The 18,205-nt window shown below is 44.3% G+C and overlaps 1 protein-coding gene across 4 annotated transcripts; it reads right to left on the reverse strand.

The window, feature by feature from the left end:
- Window positions 1–503: 503 nt before the first annotated feature.
- On the reverse strand, window positions 504–17,224 carry MCM10 (minichromosome maintenance 10 replication initiation factor). Of its 4 annotated transcripts, none has more exons than XM_085568676.1 (20): window positions 17,190–17,224; window positions 16,285–16,335; window positions 15,190–15,510; window positions 14,290–14,394; window positions 13,573–13,707; window positions 13,190–13,364; window positions 12,330–12,495; window positions 11,655–11,822; window positions 10,204–10,320; window positions 8,963–9,162; window positions 7,953–8,053; window positions 6,843–6,944; window positions 6,630–6,747; window positions 6,060–6,288; window positions 5,068–5,227; window positions 4,287–4,405; window positions 3,324–3,437; window positions 2,431–2,576; window positions 2,180–2,222; window positions 504–1,809 (listed from the first exon to the last, which is right to left on the reverse strand). In XM_085568676.1, the coding sequence occupies exons 2-20, from the start codon at window positions 16,289–16,291 to the stop codon at window positions 1,726–1,728; spliced, it is 2,610 nt and encodes an 869-aa protein (XP_085424802.1). In that variant the 5' UTR covers window positions 16,292–16,335; window positions 17,190–17,224; the 3' UTR covers window positions 504–1,725. The 4 variants fall into 4 exon arrangements, with proteins under 4 accessions (XP_085424802.1, XP_085424801.1, XP_085424799.1 ...); XM_085568675.1 differs by having other exon boundaries at window positions 17,160–17,191; XM_085568673.1 differs by having other exon boundaries at window positions 17,038–17,191.
- Between the last annotated feature and the right edge of the window lie 981 nt (window positions 17,225–18,205).

Here is an 18,205-nt window from a genome sequence, read left to right on the forward strand (position 1 = left end):
AGGGCAGTAATGCAATTTCTGGCATAAGAAAAGCATCTCAAAATAGGCATATAAATTCATCCATCCATTCATCTACATCCATCACCCCCACTCCTTGTTTACTGCTAGAGCTTAAGCAAAGCAACTGGTTTGGTTTCTTCACCCTATTTTTGCATACAAGCATTGCTTTCACTCCCATGGAGATATGTGTCTTACCATTAACACTCCTTTGACATTTTAATTTCTGCAGAACCTCCTTTCCTTGGGCCCAAGAGACAGGAACTGGAAAAAATGTGAGCTTTCAATACGCTGGCTGAAGGCTGATACCAACATGGAATTTCATAGTGGTTTTATGGACTCCAGGTGAGAAACTCTAAAGTCTGAATGAGCAAATTCTGTGGAAGCTTAAGTTACAGACCACAAACCAGTTCCTTTTGGTGATTCAGCACTGAGCTTGTGAGAAAACAAAGATGTTGAGGAAGCAACTCATCCTTTTCCTCAGAGAAATACCATGCAGACCTAGGGAGCGTTTTATTCTGTACTCTTTTATTCTGAATGAGGAATGCACAGGAGATGTTTCCAAGCAATGTCACAGTTACTGATTTTGTCCCCTGGCAGTGACACCCCACTCAGCAAACGGTACCAACAGGAGACTGAAATGAATGCTACAGGCCAAGTTGCACCAATAAAAACACCAGTAAGAGATGGCTACAGAATGCTGAGGTGAATCTGTTCAGTTGCTTCAAATGAAGTAATTTATTTCTCTTCCAGCCCCTGTGCAAGCAAACAAAGACCTCTGGGACATGTAGGTGTTTAATGTCACTTTGATTGAATCACTAAGGTTAGAGGGGGTTTAGGCACTTAAAAATATCTGTGATCCTACTGGACATGAGCTAGGGGCAGGAAAAGGCTCAGATCCACAATAAGCTGGTTAAATGCCCCAGGCATCCCTAGAGAGATGTGCTGTCAGAAAAATGCCTGTATGGAGACAGCAGTTCTCAGGAGCCACCTCTTGGTCTGAGACAGCTACTGTTCCTATTTAAAATACCAGAAAAAGGGTAAAAACTTTCAAATATAATCACTCAGCTCTTAAAAACCACTCAAAAGCTGGTGCCAGATTCATTAAAATGTTTTTCAAAGTGGGAGCTCCAGGTCCGTAGCCACAAGAGCACTGCAGTGTGGATGGTGCCGAGGGACACGGAGCTCTGAGTTTCCACCATAAACACTGCTGGCTTGCAGGGCCAAAGCCATGGAAGGGTTTTGTAACAGGTAAGCCAACGAAAAACTCGGGACACCTGTATGACATCTATTTCTAAGGGCTCAGAGTGAGTAGTTTTGAATGGAGAACGCTCTGTACCTACAACTCTGTCACCTGCGCTTTTTGTCCCAGAGCTGAAGACAGGTTGGCATAAACACATCAGAATATAAATTTCATAAGTGCTTATGGAATATACAGTCATTCCCAGTCATGATGATTTGTCACCGAATAGCAAGGTCACTCTTGTGTTGTTAGTTGGAAAGAACAGGCATGACTGCATTTCATGTAAAATCTTACTCAGTCAATTAAAAAAAGATCAAAATTCAATATTCATGCAGCAGCCTGTGGACACTTGGCAGATGATCTTTTCATCAAAAACTGATTTCCCTACTGATTCATCACTAAAACCTGAATCCTCTTGGCAGTCTAGTATAAACGTGTTTCAGATACAAAAATCCATCCATGTTATGAAAAAAATCAACTCCAGGTCACTTAAGACTATTGAGAAATTTTGGTTGTTCTTCTCCTCTTGGTAAAAGCGTTTCTCCACCAATCTTCGGACCTTTTTTCTCCTGGAAACATGAACCACGGAGAAAAGAAGTTACATGTTTGGTAGGCATTTCCCAAACACTTCTCTGGCAGAAATTGTGGTAGGGCTAAATTACCTGACAGACCCTCTAGGGACCTTGACATTCTGAATTCTTACAACTTTGTTCAAATGCCATTTCCCCACAGTTAAATAAAACAAAGCTTTGAGAACAGAAAGCAAAAAGTAGAAGTCCACTATAACAGAGCCTGCAGGTACCTCTGTGTACCTGACAAAATGCAGAGCTGTTGGCTCTGCTGGGAGCTCCTAAGGGCACAGAACCAAAGAGGGGGACAAAAGAACCACAGGAAGCAGTCGGAGTGCTGAGGTGCTCAGAACTGCTGGCTCACACTTACCTTTAGCATCCCATCTCGCTCCCACTTGAAGAGGCCACAGTTACTGAAAGATGAAGATGGCATGTGAGGATCACTGTGCTGTGTTTGCTACACACTGTGACGGGATCCTAAAGAAGCCCCACACCCAGCCCATGCTCCTTGGCACAAGAGCCAACATTGCCCCTTTAAGACATGGTTATGTGACTCACAAGTTACTTGTGAAGGGACTGTACCTAAGTGCCAGTCACTATTTCATGAGGCTCATTTCTTACCTGCAGGGCTTTTTTGGAAGCCTGTCAAGGGAAATAGCTCTGCCTCCACAAGGACATTTGAAAAATCTCTTGATGGCATCATGCCAGAGGTAGTCGTGCTTATCCTGCACACAAGTCTCCAGAGGCTTGAAATAGGTGTAATTACACTGTCAGGGAGGAGAGAGAGAGAGCATATGAGACCTGTTCTGGGGGCTGGCAACTGCTGAATGTTCAGAGGAAAGCACCCCTGTCTTCTCCCATCCTGAAGAGCCTAGCAGTTGGATCACCACCCCAGGCTTTGTCACTGCTCCTTTTAATACCTTCCTCCCTTTGCCACCACCCTGTGGTCCTCTTTCTAGCACTTCATGGGGACAAATGTTCCTCTGTGCAATCCCAAAACAGGTAGGGAAGGCAGCAAGAGGGAAAGCTCAGCAGGGGCTGAAACGTTGGAAGTGGGAGGTAATGCTTCCCTTCCTCACAGTACATTTGGGACAGTCATAAAGCTCCACTCCTCTTCCTGATGGCCAAGTCCCTGGAAATGCAGAAAGAGGATTGCCACCCAGTGTTAATGTTTTCAAGGACTTTGCTTATTTTTTCATTAAATACAGGGAACTGAGGGTCATGGTACAAAACACTTCATGGAAGAAACTGAGAAATTCAGGATGGCAATACCCATGGAACCACTGGCATAAGCACTGAGGTGAGATGTTGAGCACAGCACTAAAGCCTTGCCATGTCTCAGTCACTCTGTGCACAGACTGCTCTCAACAACAGGCATAAGGAACAAACCATCAATCCCTGCACTGGACCACAGCCAAGAGAGGGACAGATGGGAGTCTGCAGGACAGTCCAGCACCATTTTGTAGAAGCCATGTTTCACTCCCCTGCTGGTACCCTGGTTCCCCTTCACTCACCGTTTTACATGTCACAACTCGGCATTTCACTGCTTTAATGTTCCTCATCTTCTCTTCCAGCTCTTCCTTTTTCACCAGTGGCTCAAAGTATTGCTCCTGCAGTTCAGCCTCAGCCTGCGGGGCACACAGTATGGCTTGTGAGGACACAAAGAGGGGAGAGGCCACTCCATAAATGGCCTTGCAGCAAATTATTATCAGGCCTGCTTGAAGCAGACTGCAGTCTGGGAGCAGAGAAACACAATGTCTCTCTTGTTTCAAACAATCCATTGTTGTACACGTGCTGTAGTTCACCAGCATTGACATGAGCCACCTCTGAAATGCACAAGTGGGAATGTTTAACAGCAGAAGTACTGAAATGAGCACATTCCTATGTGCAGAGAAGTCAGGTAGGCAGATGTAATTAATGGAATAGGTTCTTAGCCAAAACATTACTCCCCAGAAGACCTTAAAACAACTATGACTTCATGCCAATACGTGTCCAAGCGCCATTGGAGGTGCTGCAACCCTGGGAAAGTGCTCAGCAGAGACTCCCAAAGTGAGAAACCCAATCTCTCAGCTCTTCAGGGCACCTGATGGCGTTTCACAGCTGACATGAACCCCAGATGAAGGTGGCAGCTGGCTTTATGTGGCCAGGATGTCAAGTAATGAGGGACAAAATAGACATGTGGCTCATTTGATATTAAGGCAGAGGGATTTCTTTGATTATCCACCAACAGGAAACTGCACTGTTCCTTCCCAACACAACAAAAAAACTGGTCCACTGGCAGTGTGACTTTACCCAGCTATGGCAGCAGTGCTGGCTTGCAGGCACTGTGCCCTGTGTGCCCAGAGACACCCAGCACTCCTTCTCGGGACAATCTGGAGCCTGTGAGATGTTTGGGTGCCTGCTTCTTGCTGAAATCATGAGGAGTCCAGTCAGCTCCCAGTTCTAAGCCCCCAGTCACAGCTGGATGGTGGCCATACCTCTTTTAGGACATCTGTGTGCTTGGACTTGGCCTTCAGGATTTTCTGGAACTCTTCTGACTCCAGATAGGCCAGCTGCTCACGCCGTTTTTTTTGGGCAGGTTCCAGTCCATCCATTTCTAGGGAGACAAAAAGGTTCAGTCCTACAAAACAAGGCTGTGATGGCTAAACTTGCTCACTGCAGGAGATTTTGGAAGTCTCAGGTCTCTCAGGCAGATGTTCACGTCAAACAGCAGCCTTTCATAGTTTGGAAACATGAAAACAAGTTCAAATACGGTTCCAGAAAAAATAAAAAGTATTTTATAAAAATAACATTGCATCTGCTCTCAAAGCACTGTACTAGGAATTTTCACATTACTCCCAGGAGTACAAGCAGTGTTCCCTCACTGACTGATGAAGAAACTTTAAAGGGAATTAAACAATTCATCCAAGATCACACAGTAAATCACCAGCAGGCAAACTCAAGTTCCCACAAAAAATTCAGATACCTTCCCAGGTGGGAAGGTTGTTGTTTTCCTTGGTGAAGTCAGCCTTGCACTGCAGATGCTTGAGTGCTGAAGGAAAGGGAACTGAGATGAGCACAGACAGCTATCAGAGATTACATCTCACACTTTCTCCACACAGTTAGAGATTTTTTTCCCAACAAACCCTTGAAGTTCCAAACAGACCTAACTTGGCCTCTTTTTAGCACAGCAATTAAGTCCTTAACCCAGAGCAACTACTGCTCTGTCAGTAGGACAGAAGCACAGTTTTTTCTGTTATAGAAGCTAACAGTACATACCATTGTCTGCTTCTGGATTTTGTGGCTGAGCAACACTTTTCTCAACTCTTTCAACAATTTCTAGGACATCCTCAACATCAGTCCGTTTTCTCTTGACGCTGTTTGGGTCTGTTTTAGGAAGAATCTGGCCTTTTGCTCGTAGTCGTCGTATTGCAGCCAGCTGGAAAACAGGAAAGAGCAAGGGAAGTGCTGGTGACCTGTCTGGCTCCCAGCTCCTACTTCCAGAAGTAGCAAACAAAGGCTGTCAGATGGAAGAGAGAACATCCACCGGCCTCAGGATGGAGCTGGCTGGAGAGAGGCCCAACAAAATTCCCAGCTCTGGACATGCACCCAACCTCTTGTGACTTCCCAAACCATAAAATCACCTATCCACAGGTGCTACCAGGCCTGGTGTCTCTCCAGCTGAGCTTTACCTGTTTCACAAATCAGTAAGTTTTTCAGAGAAACCAAATCACTTGAGATTTCCACATAAATTGATAATAATTAGGAATTAATAGAAAATTTATTACACCTATTCCTTCTCATACTCCCAGAATGCTAAGACTTCCTCATTCTAGCTGGAAAAGTTTCTTTGACAAACAAATTAACATATTTTTGCCAAGAAAAAAGATGCAGTCTGTTTTGGTTAGAAAACAAAATTATCCAGAGTCATGACACAACGCAACTGAACCAGTTGCTTACCTACCTGTCAAACAGAAAACATGTGCAGTACACTGCACTAGCAATGCCAGAGTTTAGCACTCCAGGGATTTTCAGCAGAAATCCCTTCCCTTAAGAGATTGACTGAAGGCAAGATGGCAGCATGGACTTTGGCACTAACAGCTATCGGGAACCACAGGTCTCCTGGTGTGCTGGAATATAGGCCAGTGTGATCCCAAAAATGAGGAACTTCACTAACACCAGAACTGAGCTGACCAAAGACTCCTCTTCTACCACAAATCAAATTTCCCTTAACCTCTCTTTAACACTTTAAAGATTGAAAGGGCTGGTACCTTTTTGGCTTCTGCCAAGCTGTCTAGCTTTGGCCTTGGTGGAGGAGACTTGTCAAAGAAGAGGATATCTTCTCCTTCTGAGAAGCCTGTACCTAGCCTGGGCCTTTGAGGAGTTGACATTTTTGCAGCTTTGGGAAACTCTGCCCCAGGCACTGGGGAGTGGAGGGAGGTCTGTCTGGAGGAGGATGGGAGAGCAGGAGTGCTGGCTTTACCTGTGTTCTGGAGAAACCTTGTAAGAAAAGAATTAATTCAATTAGGGATACAAATCACAGAAAAAAATATTTTAAAAACAAATAGGAGGGGATACAGACCGTGTTTTTTACTATTTGGCCTTTAATTGCCAAAAGAAACACACAGCAATTTTGGCATTCAGGAGAAGAAAACAAGACTGGTAAAGGACTCGCTGAAATCAAGAGTGACTTGAAGAAGTTACCAGAAGAAGTGAATGATCAATTGTTTTCAAAGCTAAAATCAGAGAGAAGCATCACACAAAGCTGAGAAGAAGTGAAAACACAGCTGTCCTTAGGGCTACATAACAGACCCTTTCCTGTGAGAGCCAGTGTGTCTTACCGCCTCTGAATCTCTTCAGATCGCTTTTTTCGGGCCTCCAGCAATTTCTGTTTCTGTTGCTTGAGCAGTGCTGAAGCAGAGATAGACTGGAAATTTGCTCCTTGCTTCTTTTCAGCATCTGTGGAAAAATAAAGCAAAATAAAAAGCCACTTTGTTCAGAAGGAGGTAGAGTGATTTTAGGAGTGGGTCATCCTTCAGGCAAAAGGACAATACCTGTTTTGGTCCAGTGTTTGGAGAGGTTCCGTGCTCCAAAAGTTGGCTGTGCCAGAAGTTCCCTGAATTCTTCAGAACACTGCATGGGTCTCTTTGCTGCACCTGAGTGGAAGAGGCAGGAATACAACAAATTTGACTTGAGGAAGGGAAGCAGACCTGGCTTTTGAAATATAAAATTGTCTAATTTGGAAGCAACCCTTGCAGGTCAGCCGACCACTTCTCAAAGCAAGACCAACCTTTCTATTATATTTGGTTGCCCAAGGTCTTGTTATTTGTCACAGACATTTTTATCCCTTCAGCAACTCAATCACTCAGTTCCTCATCAGCCTTGGCTGTCTGTGATACTCCCACCATTCCCATTTTTAGGATGCTTGACAGTCCTGAAGGCTCCACACTTTATGCCCAGAGAATTCAGAGCAGCTAAAAGCTGCTATGGACACACACTATGTTGTCTGAAATGGAGTCAGCTAAAACTGATGGAACTGAAAGGTGTAAGTAAGACTAAGTGGCACCTAGAACACAGCTTGAATAATCTGTTACCCGCTGTCCAGGGAGCATAAAGAGTGTAATATTAAGTGCTTTACAGAAACAAAACAGAGGTAGAGAAGACTGATGACATCCCAGGGTTACAAAAGGAACATGCTTTGACACAAAAGAAAAGCACTAGAAACAAAGTGGGTTCTCAGGAGGTTGCCTGCGTTGCCGACCTGACTGATTTATACTTAGTATTCCTTAGAAGCTTTCAAGGTGGCAGAAGTAATTTATTTAAATCAAATAAAATAAATTCTCTGGTTCAAAGTTCTTAAAACTTCCAATTCCCATTAATCTGGCAAAGATCTTCTGTCACTGTCCAAAGACAGAACAGGAGACTTAATTTGGGGGCATTGATGAAAAAAAGATGCATGAAGCCACACAGTTGCTTATTACATTTGCCTTGAAACTGTGATCTCAAGAGGGAAGAGGAGTTTTGACCAACTGAGGAAGCAAATCACCCCTTCTGCAGCAAAGGGACTGCCAGGTTCAGTCAGTGACTAGAAGGCCCTGGGACACATCTACACATGGAGCTGGAAACATCTCAAGAGTGAAGAGACTACTTGAGTAATTTGATACCAATTTTCTGCTTGGTTTCCCGGACAATTGCATCAGATCCTTTCACGACCAGGTTGGAGAGAGTGGTTTGAATCTTCCTTTTTGGCACAGCAGCTGCTGCGCTAGAAAGAGGAAACAAATCCAGAACATCAGAGTTTTGCCATGCTTAAAGCAAGGACAGAAGCCTGAATACTAGCCCAGTGCTACAATAAAACTCCAGCCACACTAAAGGGCCAGCTGTCTGTTTTTTGGAAGGATGTGAATCTAAATCCAAATTCCAGCATAATTTTAGGATCTCCCATTTCTCCCTTTGTTGAAATATGTATTTCCTATGCATTATAGGACAACTAAAGATAGATTAAAGCTTTGCTTCGCTCACAGGTCATTCCAGGGATGGAAAGGAGATTGGAATTGCCTCATTACTTTGGAGTCACACCAGGTATCAGAGGGCAGCAGTAAGGGAATAAAAGCTGTGTCCAAGCACAGGGCTGGATCCAGCTTTCCACAGCTGTCTTCATGGGATTTAGATAAATGACCTGGTCCCTATGAGATACATACTGATCTTGGTCAGTTTCCTCATTAACCCAGAGTGACACTGTATTATTTCGGGCAGGGAAGACTCGAGGAAATACAGAAAACACCAACTCTGAGATTAAATGCAGTAAACCATAAGAAAATACAGTTACAATCTCAGAGACTCAAATGCTTGGGATCTCATGATCTCAAAGTCCATTAATCTACTGAAACACAAAGCTGCCTGGCTTCACAACACAGTATTAATGTAGAGGTAAAAACAACCCTTACCACATCTTAGTACTAACTTAAAATTTTTCTGTCAAACAGCAGCTTTGTTAACCCCATGTGGCCAGTAGGATTATGCCAAATGTGGGGCTTTATTCCTATTTGGTGAACGTAGTTAAGGCAAAGGCATTCTCTAAATGAATAGAATTCCTTAGACATAGCTTCAGGCTCCCTTGTATATATGAGGGAAATTATGTTCAAAAGCAAGGGAAATAAATGGTTTATCTTACACTGAGGCTGCATATGCTGCTGAAGAGACTCCTCCATAGTAAAACCCATCCTGACACAGCCTCTCCTTCAAAGTGGGATTTTTCCGACCAACTCTTTTGGGAATGCGACCACCAGAAAAGGTGGACTGCAGATCTGCCCGCTTCGAGCTAAGCTTCTTGTACTGGGACTGTATGTGATACTGACAATATTCACAGTCATTCTGAAAAGAAACAGGAGAAGCCTATTACAGAACACCAGCAATTAGAATTTCCTTCATTCCTCTCACCCACATGCATCCTTGTAGGGCTAAAATGAAGTAACATTTCTACTGTAGTACTCCAGCATTTGATCAACTAATCAAAAATATGTCCATACTCGAGCAATGAAAAACAAAGCTAAAATTGCCTATACTAATCATTAGAAACAACCCTGTGCATCAAGGAATTTTAAGGCCATTCCTTGAAGTCAACTCATATCCCACCAGGACCTCTTGCCCAGATTCTGTATTCTTGACTCTACTCAGTTTTATGTACTGCATGCACAGCCTCCTCCTGGAGTGGGTCTGCAAACAGAGATTTGATTGGCTACAAGTACCTTCTGTATTTTTCTTCTTCCCACTTCCCACACTTCCAGCTCCTCCTCAGTTCTTCATTCCTTCATTTTTTTCTCCTCCTTCTGATACCCTGCTATCTACAATCCTTCTCACTCAGGCAAGGTTCCTTTCAGGTATCACAGCACCACCATAGCCATGAAGTAACATAATCCACAAGTCCTTTAAACTAGTACAAGTCAGTAATGTCCTAAAAAAAGGGTCCCAAAACTTTTTTCTCTCATTTCCAGTGCCCCACATTCAGTTGTAAGTAATCTAACAGCTTGCAGGTATGCTGGACAAGGGAGCTTATTGGGTTAAAATAATTTAAAAAAAATAGCCATTCCCCAAATAATCTCATGTTGTTTTTGGATGAGTTTTCTAGTGCAGTGCATGGAAGCTTGCAGTGGAGCAAAGGAGAGTGAAAGGGTGTGGCATCATGGGTCAATACCATCTCCTTTCACTGCAGCACCAACCTTTCATTTAGGGAAATCCCCTGCACAGTGCCAGCACAGAAACAGCTCCTCTGGGTTTCATTTCTCACTTTCTCCACCCACTTTAGTTAGTTGCAAGTCAAGATCCAGAAACAAGTCAAATCAGAGTATCAGTACAAAATCAGCAGCCAGATTTTCACCAACAGCTTAGGAATGCCCTGACTACTGAGATACAGACCAGGTTCACAATCTGTGCACAAGGATCACCATTCTTCTTCCTGGCTTTGCAGGTGCCCATATCCAGAGCTTCTCCCATGAGGAGGATCTTCTGGGGATGGTCAATGGACAAACACACCTAGACAGAAATCAGAACACTTCTGGATAGGCCTCTTTCTAGTTGTCACTGGTTTGTCTCTGATCTGGTTCAGTACCTCTGGTACTAACAACAGAGTCTTAAAATGCAGGCCTAGCTTAAGAAAAGCACATGTTCTATTCAGATTGAGAAATGGCTCAGTTAAAAAGAAAAAAGTTAATTTATTTCTCACAAAGAGATGAAAGACATTTGAGTTCTATGCTCAGAGCCTCAGGAAACAAAAGAAACCACCTAAGGCAGTTCTAATTGTGCTGTAAATGGTCCTGTACAGCTGCTTGGCCATCAAGACCCCACATCCAGCAAGGGATAGGAGGAAGAGCTGTACCAGGGCTCTCTGTCCTTCTCCAGATGTCTTGGTCCAATCAAAACTGAGTCCTGTGCAAGAAAAGTGTCTTCTTCACATCACCAAATACACCAGGGACTGTGCCTGTAGCCAATTTCAGAAGTCAGTTTTATTGTCGTAATAAATGTGAACATTTTAGCTAGGAAGAGCCATTCTTGACAGTTAAATGCAGCCCTCTTATTAAATCTGGTGTGCTTTTCTGCTCACCAATGTACTATGTACTGCTTATTCATGCTAATTTAAGCAATTATATAGCTTAAAAGACAATTAATGAGAGCCTTAATTTTTCTATTTGGAGAATTTAAAATGCAGAACACCACATGACCAGCTACTAGACTGAAATTCCCCTTGACAGAAGTAACTGGAAACAGGTTCCATTCCAGTGCAATTAAAAATATACTAATTTATTAGCAAAATGAAGCCATCTTAAAATGTTCTGCATTTATAAATAATCAATTAGACAAGTGAACTCCTATGTATCAGCTGACAAAAATTTACATAATACATTGTTTGTTTAATAAATCAAATATTGCTGCCTCTCTGTTGCGATTTTTGAACCAGAAACATTTTGTAATCATATCCCATACTTGAATTAGAAGAGAGAAAATGTGCTTTTCCACCTTTTTCAGCTTTGAGAGACCTCTAGGCTGAAATAGCCGTTACACTGAAGTAGCTGAATAAACTGAAATGAAAATACACTCCCTCTATTTGTGGAAGAGCCAACTGCTACTGAGAGCAGATTAAAAACTGGAATAAACTCTGGGTTTAAATGCTTAATAGGACTTCTTGAAGTTCAGTCTCCCAGGAGGCCAGGAGCAAATACACATCATGCAACTCCCTGAATGCAATTCAAACGGTTGAGCAGACTGCTGCAAATTCAAACCAAAGATGTGCTATAAAGTGAAATTTCAGCCAAACATGAAAAGGTTCAGCTATAGGTTTTTATCTACAGCTGAATGAAAAATCCTCTCACCTCATCTGAGCCTTCTTTAGATTTCATAGGGTTGGCATTGAGCAGGCCAACGACGGTGCCTTGGTCGGTCTTCCAGTGCTCCTTGTGGACTTGACCAAACAGGAAGAGCGAGACGCACTCATTGAGGTCCCGCAGGTCGTTCAGCCGCCAGATACTGAAGGTCCTGCCCTGGAACAGACATTCCCTTTCCTTCCAGCTTTGCTGCAGATACGCTGGCTGCATCCCCTCTGGCTGTTTCTTTTAAAGAGCTATTCTGACTTTCCCCTTCCCAAGGTTTTTATGACTTAGAAAAGCAGTTTATAACCTCAGTAGAGCTTAGATACAGTATCTCCAGCCATCCATGTTGCCAGCTCCAGGGTTCTTAAAGCCAAAATAGCAAATAATTCTGCCACCACCAACCTTTCTGACATCAAAGTTGGGCAGCACATTGAATAAAGAGGTTTTTACCCCACTGAACATACAAAACCATGGCATATCCAGATCTGTTTCATCAATGACTTTCTATAGGGCACAAACAATACTGGATGAAATCAGAAAAGCCCAGATCTTTAATACAGAAGTTTTCCACTAACTACATGAAGTTGGCTGATTAAGTTGAAGATCTAGGAAAGTTTCTCAGGAAAGACCACCAGCATTTCACTTGAATAGAGCAAGGGATACAATGAAGTTACTTACATTATTTGCACTCTGAGGAGTGACCTTCTTCACTATAACTCCAAATGTTACCCAGTCTATTTCCTCCAGATTTTCAGTAGCAAGTTTGTTCTTCAGCTGAGACAGTCGGATGAGCTTCCTGTTAGCCATTTTCCTGTCCATTTCGGCTGAAGACACCCGGGGTTTTCTAGATCCAGTGAAAACAGGTAAAAGACAACACATCCATTGGCACAAATAGACAATGAAAACCAACCAGCACTTCCCTGGGGAGACAACATCTTGCTGCAAAACACCTCTGTGCCTTACTTCACCCTGAGGTCACTTGAAATAAAACCCCCCATATCAGAAAGCTACTGATGACACTCGTTTTTGACCAAATAGTTGCATTGAAACTCAGCCCCGAGCCTGCACTAACACTGCTCATTTCAGACTGACCAAGAATGGCTGACCGAGCTGGGAATACAGCTCAGGTTCTGGTGAGGACACCGTGAGGATTCGGAGTCCTCTTGTGGCCACACTGAGTATAGGGATGGTGAGTGACTCCTGAGGCTTCTGTGTGCAGCTCAGCTGGAGCTCAGCTGGCCTTTGCACATGCCCACTGCTTCCTGGCTCCACCACTGAGGCTATGCCAGGGAAGGCAGTGCTAATGAAATTAGAGCTTTTCTGTTAGAAAAGAGCAGAGATAAAAACAGAAACATGGTACTAAGCCAAGTCAATGTTACATGATTACTGATCAACCAGCCAGTGCTGTGGCATTGTGTAACATCCCTTGATGACAAGTGACTAATCTGACACAGTTAAACCACATATACACATTGTGTTTTCTTTGCCTTTACTTGGAGGGGTTGCCCCCAGACAGGGCTCAGAGCTGGGCTGCTGACCTTAATCTCAGTCCTGAGAAGGTTTCCACAGACACTGGCTGTGTGGTTGCACTGGGGCATGCGGGCACATGAGGAGTCTTCTCTCTGGTCACCTTACTGGGGGTGTTCCCTACAGCAGGCTTGAGAGGCTGGAACGCCAGACTGAGGACTTGTCGTGGAGGAGGAATCTTGTTCTCTTTAGCAGAAGAAAAAAGGCATAGCTCCCATTACAAAGAATACAATAATTAACTTAGTAATTAATTAACAAGCTCTCTGCCACTGTGAGCAGATCACTCCTGGTGCACTTAGTAGTATAACACTGTCCTGGATGTGTCCACACTGCTGGGAACTATAAGGTTTCAACAGAAGCTCTGTCTTTAGTAAAGGTAGACTGAGAATGGTACCTGCTGAGGATGCTTTTGATTTCTGCATTCCTTGCTTGGCTGGTGGTAGAGGATTATCCAGTTGGGCTGAGAAGCATGATGACTCTTGCAGCTTCTGAACTTTCCTTTCCTTTAAGGGTGGACAGGGAGATTTACCTGGCCAACGGAACAAAAAACTATGAGACTTCAGGATCTGGACTCAGACTCTAAGCACTGCTCCAAACTGTGTAATTCCTGAATAACAAGTCCAAGTCAGTGCCCCACATGGAAACCTTTCAGCCAATTTTTCAGCTGAAAAAGCAACAGCTGAAAAAGCGCCAAAGATTCTTACTCATGACAAGTTAAGACTTTGGATGTCACTGCAACCTCAAAGCTGTGGAAAGTCAAAACATCCCGTTTTGCAATCTTTCCATGAAGTTTCATTACTACATCCAGCATGCTATAGCAACAAACACAGCTGCATATACTGGGTGTACCAACATCTGCCAGTAAGAAGGAACACCTCCAGAAGAGTCTGGAGCACTTAGTCATGAAACCTGTCCAATGCAGAATTAATCCATGATGCAGAGACCAAAACTGATTTAATCTGTACCTGTAAGAAACAACCTGTGTGGGAATACACCAGACCGCCATGCCTTCTTGCTACTTAGGGCCTACTTCAGGATTATTTTACGTCCTGCCTATAAACTCACATGGGAAAGCCAATAAATCATAAAAACATTTAATTAGCTTCATTACCAGGGGTTTTCTTCTCAGGGCCTGAACTGGATTGCTGCCCAAGAGCAGTCTTCTGCAACTGCTCCTGTAAGGTCTTCATCTGCTCTTGCAATTTTCTCAGCTCAGCTAGGAAAGAAGGGAAAAGAAAAAGGATAATAATGAAGACAGAAGGAAGCCATTGCATACAGGGATTTATGAGATCCCTGGAAATCTGGCAGTTTTTCTGTATCATGGAAACTTAAAAGAAGACTTGAGTCATAATGCAGATTTACTTGATTCTACACAGCTCATAGTGAAGGAAAACTTTTCCATACAGCCTGGACCTGGGTCCTCTCATAAAAATATTTTATGTAATTGTGGTGTGTTCCTTCCCACATTGAATAAAACTTTCCTGCTCACCATAAAACAATTTAAATGGCTGATGACTGCACTCCTTAGCATAAAGAAGTACTTCCTTATATAATCAAGTACACAGTCTGGACACAGGAAAGCTGTGACCAGCTCTGCTTCCACAATGACTTCCACACTGGTAGGGCAGAATCTCCTGTCAATAAGTCCTGAGGGGGATGGAACTGGTGAGCTGGTGAAAGATGCCAAGATGATACCTGATGCCCTGAAGATTGAGGAAACATTGCTCTTCATCAGACAAGGCACAGGTACACAGGCAACCTTCCCTACGCTACTCAGCACAGCTCTGTTGGTCTCCCTGGCTTACTTAGGTCCTCTGTCTTTCTTTTGGGAAAACAGGTTTGGTAGTTTGGCCACTGGATGCTGAAAACTGAACTTAGAAACGTTCACAGGGCTTTTCAGTATTTCCTCTCCTGCCATCACCAAGAACAGGCAGGCCATACCTCCTGCCTGTTAGCTCTCTAGAGACAGAATATATCAAACAAAACACATCAAAGATGCTGTTGCAGAAACCTTGCAGTTCTTCATTGGTTTTCTCCTTCGCCTGACTGGGAGCTGAAGCTGGGACAGCTTTCTCTGCCTCCTCCTCTTCCAGCAGGTCATCTACGTCTCCAAACAGCATAGCCAAGTTCTCCTTCTGCTCATCAATCATGCTGTCCTCAGCATCAACTTCCTCAGTGTAGGATGCATCATCTTCTGCATCAAAGAGCTCATCGTACTCATCTGGTTCTCCATCTTCATCCTCGGGAGCATCTTCCTCCTCAGGAGAATTCCTCTCCTCAGTTGCTTCGTTTTCTTCCAGAAGGGAAGCCAACAGATCCAAGTCATCATCAGCTAAGGCAAAAAATAGACTGAGTTATTTCTGTCCAGTTAAAGAAAAGTTGCTAAGGAATAAACATCCAAGACACCCTAAGTACAAGTTAATGACAACTGAAACTCAGAGCAGCACATAGCATTAAAAAAAAAATACACTTCAGGTTTAACTAAAAGCATCTAGAGCAGCTTCTGGCTGTGAGGCCAGATGGAACTGTAGTTGCAGATGCTCTCAGCTTGTGGCAGAGGCTGGCAAGTCAGCAGAAAACTTGCCAGCTACTCAGCATTGGCTTTTCCTCTTATGCAGTTCCTTGAACAGCAGCTGCTGTTACACAGAAAAGCCTGGAACCTGTAAAGACGTAAGCAACAGAGACACTCGTGGATTTTGCCAATCAAAGGGGAAGAGGGATATGCAAGGCAGGCAACAAAGCATATCCTCAGATACAGTTTGCTCCTGGAAAAACACAGAGAACAAAGAAATAGGGACAAAAATGGAGAAGAGATAAGTGCAGAGAGAAGAACGCGACAGACAGAGCAGAAATGAAAACTGGAGCAAACCAAGAAACTGATTTAGCCTTTGCTGCTGAGGAAAACACCAAACCAGGGAAAGCACAGAGAAGCCTCACAGGAAAGTGACAAGAAGGAAAACAAGAGGCAACCTCAAAGAACTCAGCAAAAAATTCAGTGGAATTTAAATTCCTTTGCTAAAAGCCTAACCAGGTTTTCTGAACACCTGAACTTACTAGCTAAAAGGCTGATATTTCCTACTGAAAGGAAGATAATTTTCTCCCTTACCGTCCATAGTTTCACCAGGATTTCTTCAAGAGCCCCTCAAGGCAAAATATTCTGTTATGGGGACAACAAAAGTGATACTGTTAAAGTACATATAATTAATATAGATATATATATTGTGTTCAGGCTCCTTATTTGATAATTTGAAATCTACCAGCTTGGTTTTGTTTACAGCTGCAGATGAGAACTCCACTCATTTTAAAACCCTCTACACCAAAACTCTGACCCATGCTGAACCCGCTGCACTGTAATGACACTACTTTTATAAAAAAAGGCCCATTATAGACACAGAATTTAACAAATGCCTACCAAGTTCTCATAATAATAACCATTGCCACCTCAGCTGATTATTCTGAGTACACCATAATTACAACTAGCATTTAACTAGTTACTAAAGTCTAACAGTTGTTATTCTCAAAAGTGCACATTCTGCGTTTCTCACAGCTTCTCCATAGGTCCGTGAAAAAAAATCAGCACGGGCGGACATGAACGGACCAGGCAAGCTTGGATAAGAAAGATGGGAGAAGCGAGTCAAAAACCCAAACTCCAACTGTGCTTAGAGATCTTCCTGCTTGCAGAATCTTTTGTTTCGCCCACAACGATCAAAAGCGGAGTTTCTCTCATGCTCCAGAATATTAATTTTTAGCAACACCGCTTAACTCGCTCGAGCAGGGAAGGCCAGTGCCCACCGCGGACCCCGCGCTTTTCCCCTCACGGTTCCGCCCGGCCGCCTCCCTCACCCAGCAGAACCCCGACCTCCTGCGGGGCTCCTCCGCCGCGGCTCCCGACCGTCGGCCCAAGCTCCGTGTGCCCCGGGATCGCTCCGTGTTCCCGGGAATCGCTCCACTCTCCCCGCTTTCCCCGCTCCCCTCACGCACCCCGCTCGCCGCCGCGCGCGCCGCCAGTACCCGCCAGAATTCGGACCGGCCCCGCCCCTTCCCGCGCATGCGCGCACGCGCCATCTTTAGTGCTGGCAGCAGCGGCGCTGCCCGGCGCCATCTTGGCTGTGGGCGGGTGCCCGCTGAATGGGGGCGATGGCGGCGTGGGGGTCACGGAATCGATGGAATTGGGGAAGTCCTATCGAGTCCATCCTGTAACACATCACCACCTGTCAATTAGATCATGGCACTGGTTCCTTAAACATCTGCAGGTCACTCCACCAATGTCGAATCACTTTCTGTAAAGAAATTCCTCCCTCTGTCCAACCTAAACCTTCCCCTCATGCAGCTTGAGGCCATGTCCTCTCTCTCATTCTATCATCGGAGCCCGACTCCCACCTGGCTACACCCTCCTGTCAGGCAGTTTAGAGAGTGAGAAGGTCCCCCTGAACCTCCTTTCCTCCAGGCTGAGCCCCCCCAGCTGCTCCTCTTCAGACTTGTGCTCCAGCCAGCCCCTTCCCCAGCTCCATCGCCCTTCTCGGGACCTCTCCAGCACCTCAGTGCCCTTCCTGAGCTGAGGGGCCAGCACTGGGCACAGCATTCGAGCTGTGGCTCACAGTGCTCACAACAGAGGGAAGAATCACACCTCTGGTCCTGATTACAGGCTCTGGGTAAGTCCATTTAGCTGCAGAGTTGCCCATGACTGGGCAGAGTGGCCTCAGGGAGGGGTCACAGCAGGTGCCATCCCCATCTGGATAAGTAAACAATGTCAACCCTTGTCTTACACCAACAAATGCAATCCTTGTTATTGTCACATACAGTGGACAAAATTTCATAGGTTGATTTTTCTTTGGTAACTCTGTGAAAAATAGCTCTGAGGATGTATAAGCTCATTGCTGGACTGCAGTTAGTAATGACAGCAAAAAATAATCTTCCCTGTAACACCAACAGGTTTCAGTGTATTGTGGCTTTATTCTTTGGAGTTCCTTGCCCCTGCTGATTTGTACTATTAGACCTGCTCTTTTATCTTTCTATGAAGACCTATT

This window comes from Lonchura striata, chromosome 1A (genome assembly GCF_050655825.1).
Source record: "Lonchura striata isolate lonStrDom1 chromosome 1A, ASM5065582v1, whole genome shotgun sequence".
Taxonomy (NCBI): Eukaryota; Metazoa; Chordata; class Aves; order Passeriformes; family Estrildidae; genus Lonchura; species Lonchura striata.